This window comes from Dromiciops gliroides, chromosome 4, assembly GCF_019393635.1.
Source record: "Dromiciops gliroides isolate mDroGli1 chromosome 4, mDroGli1.pri, whole genome shotgun sequence".
NCBI classification, from domain to species: domain Eukaryota; kingdom Metazoa; phylum Chordata; class Mammalia; order Microbiotheria; family Microbiotheriidae; genus Dromiciops; species Dromiciops gliroides.
The window spans coordinates 98,415,194-98,429,612 of NC_057864.1; the positions used below are offsets into that span (position 1 = coordinate 98,415,194).

Consider the following 14,419-nt stretch of genomic DNA (forward strand, 5'->3'; position numbering starts at 1 on the left):
TAAAAAGCCCTTTAAAAGCTCCTGTAATGGGGCAGCTAGGTGGCACAGTGGATAGAGCACCAGCCCTGGAGTCAACTCTGAGTCCTTGAGTTCAAATCTGGCCTCAGACACTTAACACTAACTGTGTGACCCTGGGCAAGTCACTTAACCCCCATTGCCTCCAAAAAACAAAAACAAAAGCTCCTGTAATGTAGAAACTAATTAAAGATCTTTATTTCTTATATCTTGAGTTAATATCTTTTCTCTTTCATTTCTGTATGGTTACTTCTTATTCCCCCAAATCCTTATTTTCTTATGATCTAATATTTTTGAATATTTGGAAAGCTTCTCCTAGTCATTTTAAAAGCCTAAGAAAACTCTCAGTATAATATTAAGCAACAAAATAGTGTTGCTTGTATGCAAAAGAATTATGGATTGGTTACATTTAATTTATTCTAGGTATCTCTGGAAAAAATATCACATGAATACTTAATACTTCAAGTATGAGTGATTTCATAGGGTTATAGAGTTAGAGCTGAAAGGAAGTTTGAGGTCATTTAGTCCAACCCCATTGCTTTTCAGTTTAAGAAACTGAGAGGTTAAGTTACTTGCACAAGGTCACACTGCTAGTAAGTGTCTCAGGCTGGATTTGAACTCAGGTTTTCCTGACTCCAGGTTCCATATTTTGTTTACTACACCATGCTGCCTTTATTTCACTGATGTAGATAGTCCCTTCTGATACAAATCACAGCCTTTCTCTTTATTATGTGGTGTACCTGAGTTATTGAAGCCAAACTGCTCATCACTTAGTAGCTAACCCAGTGATAAGAATCTGAACTTAGTTGGACTGATCTTCAGACAGACAGTTCATCAACATGTCCCTGCTCATGCCTTTTCTTCTTGTCAGAATTTACCCAACCTCAAGGCCAGCTGGTCTAGTTTTTTTCAAGTACAAGGTACCCTCCTTGTCATAAAGAGGCATCAGACTAGAATTTTATTGGAGAAAATATTTAGTATTGCCTAAAAAAATGTTTCTGTAATTAAAAGGCTTAATTTTTCCACCTACCAATGAAGGATTTCTGAAAAGGCCTTATTACTTGCAGAATTGGGTTTTTGGTTGTTTTTATTAAAATCTTTGCATATGGGATTATTATTTCATATATCAGTTTAGAGTTTGCCTTCTGAAAATAACACATTTTAGCATCAAATTGAGATTATCCTTGCTTATCATAAGTCTGTCAGTTATATGTCATATATTCACATTTATATATTACAGAGTTGACAAACTACATATATGCATGCAGCATATTACATGTTCAGATGAATACTAGGTGGAAAAAAACATTAAAGAAGCTCAGTCTCCATACGCTGGTGTTATCTAATGAACAGACTCTTTGCTATTTGCCTGTTTAAAAATTCTAACTTTGTTTTTATCCAGGGTCACGAATTTATCGTGTTTTTTCAGTCTCTAGCCTTTCTTTGGCATCACTGAACACAGGAGACAACGAGAGCATGCATTCAGGCAAGAGAACACCAAGGTAAAGCAGGAGTCATTAACATTTATTTGGGAAATAATTCACTATTTCTAATTGTCCCTAAAAGAAAATTATCCTCAATTTGAATGTTATAGAATCTCTTATAATGCTTTGTGCTCATTAACCTTTCATTTAAAGCATATCCATAGTTTTACCTAATACTAAGTTTTCCTTTAAAAGACTTTTTTTCCCTGGTGAGAGATTATCAGCACTTTGTGCTGTTTATGAATGTCACTAGCTCAAATTATGCTAAATAAAAAGAAAAGTGACATTAATTAGGTTGGTAGTGCCAGTTATCTTCTGGGCTTTTTGTCTCTTTAGAGTAATACTTTTTTTTTTTTGCTACTGTCTTGTCAGTTTATTACCTGAATTCAGTTTTTGTGCCATTGTTCCTCATAAAAATTACACCACCCCCCCACAATGAAATAATGAGAGTTGGTAGGGACCCCAGAGACCATCTAGTCCAACCATACCAAAATTGAGAATCCAACTTAGCCACGTTACACCTTCCCAGCCCAGCTCCTTGAAACTGTCATAGGAACTTGCCTTAAAAACCTCCAGTGAGCAGAAGAGAAAGTTCTCTTTGGATTAACTCAAAGTGTTAGGCAGTCTTTCCTTCTACCCTTTGCTTCTGTTTGTGCCCCAGTGCCAGGCAGAACCAGTCTTTCCCCTCTGCTATGTCTGCTCTTTTCTGGACCACAGATCCCCAGTTTCTTCAACCTTGCTCAAAATGCATGCTGGTCATCTTCTGTGAGATGATAAAGAGGCCCAAAGAACACTGTTTCCCTCTTGAGATTGTTAATGAGAATTGGGGATTTGGTATGAAAAAATCAGAAGGAGGATATGAAGAGGCAGAGGGGAATCCTGACCTCTGTCTGAAGGTCCTGGGGTGGTAGAATATAACACGGGGGAGAAGGAAGAGCCCCTGAGCACTTAGTGATAGTAACCAATATGAAGTTCTTCCTGAAGAGGGAGCTCTGGAATCTCTGGAGGATAACTCCAGGGAACTCAACCTGGAGCCACAGGTGCCATCAGGTGAGGGCTCAGCAGGTAAGGGCTGGAAAACCCCATAAGTGACAATAGTATGAGTTCCACCGTGGCCTGCCCTGTGGACAAAATAAGGAGCAAAAACTGACTTCTGAGGAGGAAATTTTAAATGCAAAGCAAAGAAGATTGAGAAGAAGGATACCAAGATCAACCTGCAGCCAAAAGGGCAGTACAAGAAGGGTAATCTGCTGGGCTGAGCAGGTGACCTCTTTCCAAATGGCAAGAAATTCTACCTAGGGTAGAATGACTTATTCTGCACTCCAGAATTCTACCTAAGAAAGACTGTGGCCAGAAGAAGAAAATAAACATCCCCTCAGATGGTAGAACAGCCCCCCACATTTTATTTATGTGTGTGTGTATATATATATATATATAATGTGGGGGGCTGTTCACCAGTCAATCTCAGGGGGTGAGTTTTTGTTTTTATTTTTATTCATTCTCATATATATATATATGTATATATATATACATATATGTGTGTGTATATATGTATATATGTATGTGTATGTATGTATAATAATTATTTTCCTCTACCCTAGGTCCTTATTTTGTCCAAGGGGCAAGGCATGGTGGAACTCATATTACTGTCAGTTATGGGGTGTAGTTGATGAGTGGGATGCAGTTCTTCACCTTGGTCTATGCCAGTTCATTGTTGAACATGTTGTAGACCACATCAGTGATCCTAATTTGCAGTAGCAATACTATGACCCTCAAGAAAAGTTGCCCATATACGGCCCCAGTACTTAGTGCTTCTTGTTGCCACTCCAGATTTGTACTGTGTGGATGTAGTAAAACCCATTCTTAGTGTCAACTAGATAGTGGTACAGTTTATACTTGGGCCTCTTATGTGGGGGCTTCTTGCCCCCAGCCTTGCAGCACTTGGGCCAGTTTTCATAGAAAATATCCATAAATTGTTCAGGCTGCCAAAGGAGTGTTTTCCATTGCTGCATATCAAAGGCTAGGACTTCAGATGAGAAAGAGGTAGATTGAAGAGCACTTCTGGATTATGCATATATAATCTGGTTGCTGTCTTGTGAAGGGGAGAGGAAAGGGAGGGAGGGAGAAAAATTTGGAACTCTAAATCTTATGAAAATGAATGTTGAAAACTGGAAAAATAAAATAAAATACATATTTGTTGAGAAAGAGGTAGATTTGAGAAGTTAACAAGTTGGTAAGAACATGGTATTGAGAGTAGGGTTTATATTTCTGGACTGCAATTTAAAATACAAGAATGGTGGACTCCTGTCCAAGGAGAAAGTATATACACCTGACAAAGGCTTGTAAAAAATGTATTTGTCCAGTCTTGTAAATCTAATCTAAAGAACTTTAAAACTGAAAAGAAAGGAGGAAGTAACAAACCACTTAGATATATCCATCAAAATAAATAGCAGTGGGGGCAGCTAGGTGGCGCAGTGGATAAAGCACCAGCCCTGGAGTCAGGAGGATCTGAGTTCAAATCCGACCTCAGACACTTGACACTTACTAGCTATGTGACCCTGGGCAAGTCACTTAACCCTCATTGCCCCACCTAAATAGATAGATTAGATAGATAAATAGTAGTGGAAATACCCAGATACACCATAGGAGATGAACATCTATAGGAGTCAGCAATAATACTCATGGTCCAAGAAATCTTCACAAATATACAAAGTGTGAGTAGCAAGCAAATTGAAGTGGAGATCCTAATATAGAGAAGCAAATTTAATCTTATAGGAGCTACTGAGACTTGGTGGGACAAACCCCATGATTAGACCTGCTATTCTGGGACAGAATACCTTAACTAGGAGGAACAGGAATTGGGGGGAGGGGGATAGGGGTGAAGGGGAAAGGTGAGGAGGCAGTGTGAAGAAAGATTCATAAGAGGAAATCTAGGAATCAAAATAAGAATGTGTGATGGAGAGCATTTGTATAAAAACCAAGATAAGTAGAACAAAAGCAATATTGTTATCAGAGTAGACCACCAGGACAGAAAGAGCCCCAGTAGATTATAGGAGCCTGTAATGAAGAAAACATGTTATAGTAGTGATGAAGGGGTGGGAGACCCCAATTAAATGAATATCTCCTGGCACTTTCTCTGCCTAAAGCAGAGAAGCTAATAATTTCTTGACACCTTAATGATTGTTTCATCCTTCAAAAGATAGACGAATCAAGGAGAGAAGCTACTTTTCTGGACCTCATTCTCACCTACAAAAGAGACTTTGGTTGCTAGGTTAGAAATGATTAGAGGAGGCAGCTGGATGGCGCAGTAGATAAATCACCAGCCCTGGATTCAGGAGGACCTGAGTTCAGATCTCAAACACTTGACACTTACTAGCTGTGTGACCCTGGGCAAGTCACTTAACCTTCATTGCCCTGCCAAAAAAAAGAAAGAAAAGAAAGGAAAAGAAATGATTAGAACTTTAAGAGGAAATGACCACTCCACCTTAGAATTTGTAATAGAAAAGGAAAGTTGGCCATAACCTGATATGAACTCCAGATTCTTAGAGGGAAGATTTCAAAGGGTTAAGAGAAAATAATAGTTTGCATCCCATGGATTCACATTTTACAACATAAGTCAGCCCAGGAACATGAGAAGCACCCAAACATGAAATTCTGAAGACACAAAGAGAAACAATTCTTGTGAGGAGAAGAAATAGGGGATGTGTATAAAGAGATTGTTGTGTGCACGCAGGGAACTAAATAACCAAATTGGATATTTTTTTTAAGCCATGATCCGAAGACAAAGTAAGAGCAGGGAATTCTGGGAATACAAAAGCCCTAGAGTATTGTCAGTCATGCTAATTGTCATTTTGAGCAGAGGATGGCAAGGAAAATGGAGAATTAAAAAAGGGGTGTAGTTTCTAAAGCTATACTGGAGGAAGGGCATCAAAGAAAAGGTAAGAATTACACTTGTAGTAAATGTTACAGTAAGAATTGCTGCTCGGCCCTTCCATTTTCCCTTGTAGTGAGAAAGAATTTTGGACTGGAAAAATCCCAACAAAAAGTGACAAAGGGAGAGTTGATACATAAATTAAGAAGGGAGATAGGAGTAAGCTGCCTGTGAGAAACTCAAGTAACCAGGTCCAGATGAATTATATCTGCAGATAGCATCCCTGACATTTCATGATTGTCATATATGACTATGTATATTTAATGGACTTTGTTTTTCTTGCTTTCTAATTAATGGGAGAGGAAGGGGGAGAGAATTTGGAACTGAAAATAAAATTAAATTTAAAATGTGATTTTGATATACCCATAGTCTATGAAAATAGAAATTATACTATCTATATCACAGTATCATTTTCTAATTTATTTCCTATTCATTTTCCTTGAAATAGTCTTAGTTTGAGATGAACAAACTTTTTTTTTTCTCTTTAGGTCAGAGTCCGTAGAGGGCTTCTTATCTCCAAGTCGCTGTGGTAGCCGAAATGGTGAAAAAGACTGGGAAAATGCATCTACAACCTCCTCCGTAGCGTCTGGGACAGAGTATACAGGTGTGCTGTTTGAGAGGAAATAATTGAACTTGAAATATTTATTAGAATAAATGTTTTCCTTTCAAAAAAAAAACTAGGCTTTTTGGATAGCTTCTCCTTCATAGATATCTTACAAGTTTAGGCTGAATACAATGTAGATGGCCAAATTGGTATTTTTACATATCTAGTTTTTTATCGTATATACCCACTTAGAATGTGACTTCTCTTTAAAAAATTGAACTAGAATATAAAACTCCTGGAGTTTTGATAAGAGGCTCTACTACAAGATGTATTAGGAGTCAGTCCATGTAGATCTCCCTTGAATTGATTGGGGATGGGGCTAGACAGGTGTAGAAGAGAGGTGGCCAATTTTAGAAATACAAAAATAATTTAAAAGTAAAGAAAATGTAACAGTTCAAGTTAGGTCAACATAAATTTAAAATGCATTTTTAAAAGAACAAAAAACTGTTTTCCACAGAAAAGATATACAAAGATGTATTCAAATTTAAATTGAAACTGGACTAAAATGTCGTTCCAACTAGCTTAAGAAAATAGTGATGATATCTGACTGAGTCAAATTCAAACCAAAAGCGCTGAGAGATAAACAAGGTGGTTCTCTTCCTACCTTTTGGAGCAGTTCTCCTTGCCCCTGTGTGTGGGTGTATCCCAGGGCTCTATCCTTGATCCTCTCCTTTCTTTGTCTTTTGTCTCAATGATCTTATCGTTCTCCCTGGAGTCCAAGGGACTTAAGTCTATCATCCAATCCAAATCTTTCTCTTGTGCTCTAGTCCCTCATCTCTAACTTCTTGTTTAAAATGCCCCTGGATGACTCATGGGCATCTTAAGCTCAGTCTGTACAAAACAGAACTCGTCATCTTTCCCCTTAAACCTAGCCCTCTTCCTAGCTTAACTCTGGGGAAGATACTAGCATTCTTCTTGTCCTGCAAGATCACAGCCTCGACTCTTGACTTATCACTTGTGTGTCTTACATCAATCTCTCCCTCCCTCCCTTCCCCCTTCCATTTCACAGCCTAGTCTAGGTCCTTATCATCTCTCCCTTGTACTATTGCAGTAGTTTCTGAATTGGTCTCCCTGCTTCTGAGGGTGTATCCCATCTCCAGTCCACCCTACACAAAGCTGCCAATAGTACCTTCTTAACATACTTGTCTTACCAAGTTATTGATCTGCTCAAGACACTACTGTGACTTCCTATTGCCTTTAGAAGAAGATAGGAACTCCTTTGGCATTTAAAGCCCTTCACAGGCTAGCTCCAACCTCTCTTTTAAGATTACATACAGGATGTCCCAGAAGTCTTAGTGCAGTTTTAAGCTATTCAGTTTAAGAAGAGAGCTGAGTTTGGCAGGCTAGGGGGTGGGAAATGGTGAGTTCTGTTTTGTACAGATTGAGTTTGAGATGCCTGTGGGATATCCAGGGGAGATGTTGAGCAGGAAGCTAGAGATGAGGGACTAGAGCACAGGAGAGAGTTTAGTACTGGACATTTAGATTGGAGGAATCATTTGTGTAGAGGTGACAGTTGAATTCATGGAAACTGAGAGAATCGTGTAAGCTTTACCTATTTATTAAAGCTTAAAACTTCACCAAGACTGCTGAGGCATCTGTTATTACTCCTTCTTCTACTGCATCTTCCAAGCAAATGTCAATTGTCCCATTGAATGTTCCCTGTCCTGTCTGTGCCTTTGCACAGGCTGTCCCCTCTGCCCAGAATCCTCGCCTCTTCCTCTTGGAAGAAGGAATCCTAGCTCCCTTTAAGGCAAATTTAGGTTTGCTGTAAGCCACCGCCTCCTCCTCCAGGAGCCTCTTCACCCACATTACTGTGCATTTATTTGGCAGATAGGCTGCATTTACCTGTCAACATATCACATCCCACTTTAGGGACAGAAGCTCTTTAAGGGCAGGGACTATCCCACAAAAAGTACATGGATTTAAGAACAGGCACCAAAGTATGTATGTAGCAAGTAATTTCTAAAGGAAAATACTGTCCCAGAGGAAAACAACATTAATAATGAACTGTTGAAAACTCTTCATATCAAAATATGAGACAAATAAATTAGAAAAGTTATAAACTTAAACAGAACCTTGAAGAAACTGGAAAGCAAAGAATATGCTTCCCCTCCACCCCCCAAAAACCATTGAACAGTCACAGAAATTGATTAGTTCTAGGTCACAAGCAAATCTTGAAATTTTTGACATGAAATTAATCATCAACAAACACATTTTTAAATAGAAAAAAGGACTAGATGTTTAGATCTGAGTCATCTGTGAAGAGATGACAATTGAATTCATAGAAGCTGATAAAATCATTTAAGCTTTGGCTGTTAAAGTTAAAGTGGCTGCTGAGTGGCACAAGAAGATAGAAAGCACTGGGCTGGGGATCAAGAAGACTTCATGTTCCTGAATTCAAATTCAGCTTCAAACACTTACTAGCTGTGTGACCCTAGACAAGTCACTTAACCCTGTCTGCCTCATCTGTCAAATGAGCTAGAGAAAGAAATGGCAAACCACTCTGTCTTTGCCAAGAAAACCCCAGATGGGGTCATGAATAATCCGACATGACTAATAAACAGTGGAAAGCAACAAAATTAAAGCTTAAAAAGTCATGAACATGGGGCAGCTTGGTGGCGCAGTAGATAAAGCACCGGCCCTGGATTCAGGAGTACCTGAGTTCAAATCCGGCCTCAGACACTTACTAGCTGTGTGACCCTGGGCAAGTCACTTAACCCCAATTGCCTCACCAAAATAAAAAAAATTTTAATTAAAAAAAAAAAAGTCATGAAGAGGGGTGGCTAGGTGGCTCAGTGGATAAAGCACTGGCCCTGGATTCAGGAGTTCCCGAGTTCAAATCCGACCTTAAGACACTTGACACTTACTGGCTGTGTGACCCTGGGCAAGTCACTTAACCCCCATTGCCCCGCAAAAAAAACAAACAAAAAGTCATGAAGAACAGAGAAGAGGATTATATAAGAAGTAGAATTTCTATTGGTTAAGATAACACACAATATTAGTTTAATGAGATAGTAAGAGTATTGCTCTCTTTGTATCACATTTAACATTTTTTTCTGTGCATTTAAAAAGGTATTTTATAGAAACCTGCTTTTTCATTTCTTTCATTACCCACTAATCCTTCTTGTACCCTCTGCCTTCCTGAGTAGAAGCCTTTTCCATTATAATAAACATGTATAGTCTAGCAAAACAAATTAACAGATGCCATGGCTAAGATTGTATGTCTCATTCTGCCCCTAATTAAATTTAGAAAGGCAGAAATTTTAGATAATACATTGACTGCCATAACATATAGTATCCTAGCATCATAGATTTAGACTTGAAAGAGACCTTATGGATCGTCTTAGTCCAACCTCCCACCCCTCATTTTGCTGATGGGGAAACTGAAGACCAGAGAGGTTAGGCAATGTGTTCAGATCACACAGGTGCTATGGGGCAAAGCTAGAATGTACATTCACATTGGTTATATTTTTAAAAGGTCAAAACAAACTTCTTAAGTCACAGGGGGAAAAAAGAGATAAGAAAAGAACAGAGAAAAAATGTTAACATTTTGCTAACTTCAAAAAAAATCAGATCGTGAATAGTTTGGGGTTTAAGGGTTCTTTGAAAATGTATTGTTTTGCACATGTGTTAACCTATATCTGATTGCTTACCACCTCAGGAAAAGGGGGAGGGGGGAAAGGGGAGGGAAGGAAGAGAGACAGAAAGAATTTAGAATTCAAAACTTTAAATAAAAGTGTTTTAATAATGGGGAGGGGAAGAGAATATAGTCTTTATTTTGATTGACGGTATTTAATAATAATCATATGGTTTATAATTTATTTTTTAATAAAAGACATAAACAGCCAAGACTTGGACATTGCTGAGTTTCCGTTCTCTGGCAGTTTCAAGCAGAGGCTGGACGAGCCTTTAGAGATGACTCAGCAGGGGATTAATTAATACCTTGCATGGGGATTGTGTTGAGTTCATTAACTTCAGCAATGGATTCAGAGCTTTAGGAGTTCCTGCCATAGAACATAACCCTGACACCCACTTGTGCCACTTTTAAAATAGTGGCTGTTCTGATGTGAAAAAACTCATCCTGGAGATTTAAAATTTTTTGAAATATCTTTTCCACAGGACCAAAGCTCTTCAAAGAACCCAGTGCAAAATCCAATAAGCACATAATACAAAATGCGCTAGCTCATTGCTGCTTGGCTGGAAAAGTGAATGAAGGTCAGAAGAAAAAAATACTGGAGGTAAGATGGATTTTTAATTAAAGTGATGAATGATTAAATTAGTGAATATTCTCTATTAGATTAAGTCCTCTTGGAATCCAGTGTAGTCAGGGGATGTAGTGGAGAATAAACTAGGATTGGAATCAGGAAGAGCTCATTCTTGCCTCTGACACTTTCTGGGCGACTCACTTAGCCTCTCTCTGCCTCAGTTTTTTCAGCTGTAAAATGAGGGTAATAGAATTGCATTCCCCACCCCCCCCCAAGTTGTTCTGAGGATCAAGTGACATATGTATCAAGTGTTTTGCAAACCTTCAAGTATTATTATTATTTCAAAGGCAGCTGTAAATATGTTCCAGTGTCCATCTTCATTAAAAAATTGGATCAAAGAGCACTTAAAATGAGATTCTAGAAAACTCAAAGACACCTCTGTCTTCTCGAGGACTAACTCAGTTCAGTTTAGAGGAGCTCACCGACCATAGCTTGGTCCCCAAGGGATAGGTTTTGGGGGCCAGAGTCATTCATCAGGACTATCTTTCAAGGTGCAGAAGGGTTGTAATCCGTGTCAGTGAAAAGAACACCCACACCGACAGAATCACAGAGTTTCTTGCGGTGTTGAAGCCTAGATGTTCAAAATATTTCATAGATAGCACATAACTTTCTCTTCTGAAATTAAGCAATAGCAAGCTATAAGGAGGGAAGGGTTAGTAGCAAGAAATATTTTGGATAAACACATCATTGCAAAATACATAGGACAGATGCATTTCTTTCAACTTTTACATGATGTATTCAGCTTTGTCCTTTTTATAAATAGGCCTTATTTGTACCAGGTATTTTTTAGAGTGTAGATGTTGACTCAGAACATAGCTGTGTTCACTCAGCAAATGTGTTTTTTTTTTTTTTCCTTCTATTCTAAAGGAAATGGAGAAGTCTGATGCCAACAACTTCTTAATCTTGTTCCGGGATTCAGGCTGCCAGTTTAGGTCTTTATATACCTACTGCCCAGAAACAGAAGAAATCAATAAACTGGCTGGGATTGGCCCCAAATCTATCACTAAAAAAATGATAGAAGGGCTTTATAAATACAACTCTGACAGAAAGCAATTTAGCCACATACCTGCTAAGACCATGTCTGCCAGTGTGGATGCAATTACCATTCACAGTTATTTGTGGCAGTCCAAGAGACCAGTAACACCTAAGAAACTTTTAACCACTAAGGCATAGTAGTTGGGAAAAATATTTGCTTCAGAACACTTGTGATATATTTGCACTTCATCTTCTTGCCTATCAAAGATAAGTTTTTGGTTGCCAACAAGACTTTTATTACTTAAAACTGGACACTAAGCTCTGTTGATGTCATGCACAACTGGAATGTAAACGGCAGTATTTGGGAGTTCAGAAGATTGTCCCTTTGGTGATAAGTTCAAGTGGTCATGGGAATCAGTATTTACATATGGAGATGCGTATGTGGTAATAGAGGGTACAGCTGCATGAGATAAGGTTTGATACACAAGCACTGAATGTTCTTCTGTAGTAGCTGGACTTAAGGTTGAAAATATGGATGAAATTATGGATTTTTGTGTTTCTGTTACATTTTTTACCTTTTTATGTATGTACTTGTCTTCAAATGGTTTATTTTGCTAATTTTTCCTCTACTAAAGAAACTTTGGTCTTATTCTTAAACTCCATTGAATTTTGTTTATATGAGGAGACTGTGAGATTAAATGAAACACATCTTAAGTGGTAACTTGCACCTTTCTCAATGATGTTGCGAAAAAAACACTAGATTTCGTTTTGCAAAAACCCTCAAGTTTTAATGATGTCAGAGCAGTTTCAAAAGCTGTTACACTAAGTATTTACAGTCTGTATTTATTATTCACACAAGTATTAACATTTCTTTAGAAAAAGGAGGAAGTGTTTTTATAGAGCTGCTATGGTTTGTCTTTTCGGTGGTAGGTAAGTAATTGTAAAGAATTAAATCTATGGATGCTGTGTCCACATCAGCTCTGCCCAACTCAGAATGATGTAGATTTTCTTTTAACAAAAAAACTCTCTCTCACTTGTAAAGTAAATGACTTTATAATCTTGAAGAAATGAATGACATTTTGAGAATAGTCTTTCCATCTGAAGAAAGATGTCTGGCCGTCTGTTGTTTTCAAGAGCTTTTTTCATTCTATTTATAAGCAGTATAGAAACTATATTTAGAAATCTTTTTAAACAAAATGTACAAAGGGCTGCATTTTTATTTCAAAACAATGTCTAATTATATTTTATCTTTGCTTAGCTTGACATTATTCCGTTTTAAATGGTTTTAGATTAAGTACAAACTTGAAACCCTCCTCTCTATGATCTTTGGTTTCTTTAACAATGCTGACCAGAGCGTTAGTTGGGGGAAAAAATTCATTCTCAGGAAAGGACTTGAACAAGTATGTGACCCTGTCATGTTCAGTGTTGTGACACCTGTGACAAACTTTAGAGAAAAAGGCAGGATTGGGCTGTCAGTGAGAGGCGTCATGTGTTTTCTTTCATGGGAAGTGGAGACTAAAAAGAAACATTTCTCTCGACTTGCTTAAAGATAATGTTGCATATGATGTACTTTATTTACTTATTTTTAAAAAAAATGATAAGAATGAAATGTCCCTGAACCATAATTTTTTAATTATTATAAGGCCTTAGGCATCAATGCATCTGAGTTATCAACATTTTCTCAGAAGTGCTGTCAATATTTTACTGTAATTTATGTTCTTATATTTATGTATATTTGTTAAAACTGTAAAAAAAAAATCCATAGAATTTCCAATACCTGTGCAAAATGTATGTGTAGCTCAAAACTACTTGTGATCTACTGTTTGCATGTAAGAGACCAGGATAAATAACACATATTTTAAACATATACATATTGTGTATATAACATAAATATTAAAAAGATGGGGGAGGATTGCACATTTTGCCTGTTAGACAATGTCCATGATTATAATGAAGTGATTTTAAATAAACATTTCAGAAAGATCATAGTAAAAAACTTTTAAATCTGAATATATGGTGAATAATAGGGATCATTTATTGAGAACTAAGAAGTTACTTATTACATTTACTTTTTACAGTTGACAAGTGATTCATTCTCCTTATAAAGTTTTGCCTAAATATTTTCTAGAGAAAAAATCTGATGCATAATTTTAGAAGGGACCCTCCAAATAATTGATATCACATGTGATGCAGTATATCCTGGAGTCTAGCTGTCTAACAGTTGAACTGTAACTTGTGCATTGTCTAAAGGCAGAATGTGAATCTTTTCACTTTAAGTTCATTGCTCTCAGTATAAAATTTTACTTTATTGATACAGGAAGAGTTTGGGGCTTTTCCTTTTTTAAGACTGCAAATTTTCTAATTATGGTATGGCTTTACTTGGAGCCATGTGAAAAAAAATTTTTTTTTAAGGCAAATGATGTTTTTTGTAATGACCAGGATTTGTCATTGACCTTGTTGGAACACACTGGTGCTTTCATCAACAGAGGTCAAATTATTATTATGACTATGATCAGTATGGTTAAGTCTGCCAAACAATTGTCTTAGTTTACCAAGGCAAAAATGTCCAATTCTAACTGTTATTACAGCTATGGAAAATTTTCAGTTCCTCTTGGTTTATTTGGGTTTTGATTTTAGTATAACTGACTGTTACAGCTTTTCTTGTTTGGCTGTTTAAAGCCAAAATCAGGTAATTTAATTACAGTTTCATGGGCACTATTGAGCAATGTACAGTGTATGGTGTGCTTATCTATCCACTTGGAGCGTTATTTCCAACTTTTTTTTCAGATGCTCTGCTGTAAAATATTGTCATATTGTTCATTTCCTGGTATAGTGTATTTCCCCCTTTCATTTGAATAAAAGCATGGCACCAAATGATTCATTATCTGTTTCCAGTTTTTAAGGGGGGGGGCAGGTAATATCTGTGATTTGAACTTTTACGTTTTTGCAAATTGGGTTGCTCAAAAAAGGTGAATTCTATGTTTCCTTTGTGGTCACATAACACTTAAAGGCTAACTATTCAAATTCTCCTTAAGGAATACCTCTTAGTAATGTAAAAGAATACATATTGGAGTAGTTTGACTTAATTTGAACAGTGCTATAAAATGTTCAGGTCTATTTCCATTAGCCATGGTATTAGATTCAA

The 14,419-nt window shown here is 37.3% G+C and overlaps 1 protein-coding gene across 4 annotated transcripts in view; it reads left to right on the forward strand.

Moving 5' to 3' along the window:
* The window catches only part of CAMSAP2 (calmodulin regulated spectrin associated protein family member 2), a 134,666-nt gene extending 120,527 nt beyond the window's left edge, over nucleotides 1-14,139 (forward strand). For 2 of the 4 annotated variants that reach the window (XM_044000349.1, XM_044000351.1), the window contains 4 exons: nucleotides 1,418-1,517; nucleotides 5,919-6,034; nucleotides 10,154-10,272; nucleotides 11,167-14,139. In XM_044000349.1, the coding sequence (XP_043856284.1) occupies nucleotides 1,418-1,517; nucleotides 5,919-6,034; nucleotides 10,154-10,272; nucleotides 11,167-11,472 (641 nt within the window). In that variant the 3' untranslated portion in view covers nucleotides 11,473-14,139. The remainder of the gene's footprint in view (nucleotides 1-1,417; nucleotides 1,518-5,918; nucleotides 6,035-10,153; nucleotides 10,273-11,166) is intronic. The other 2 variants (XM_044000350.1, XM_044000352.1) reach the window with 1 other exon arrangement.
* Nucleotides 14,140-14,419: the final 280 nt, after the last annotated feature.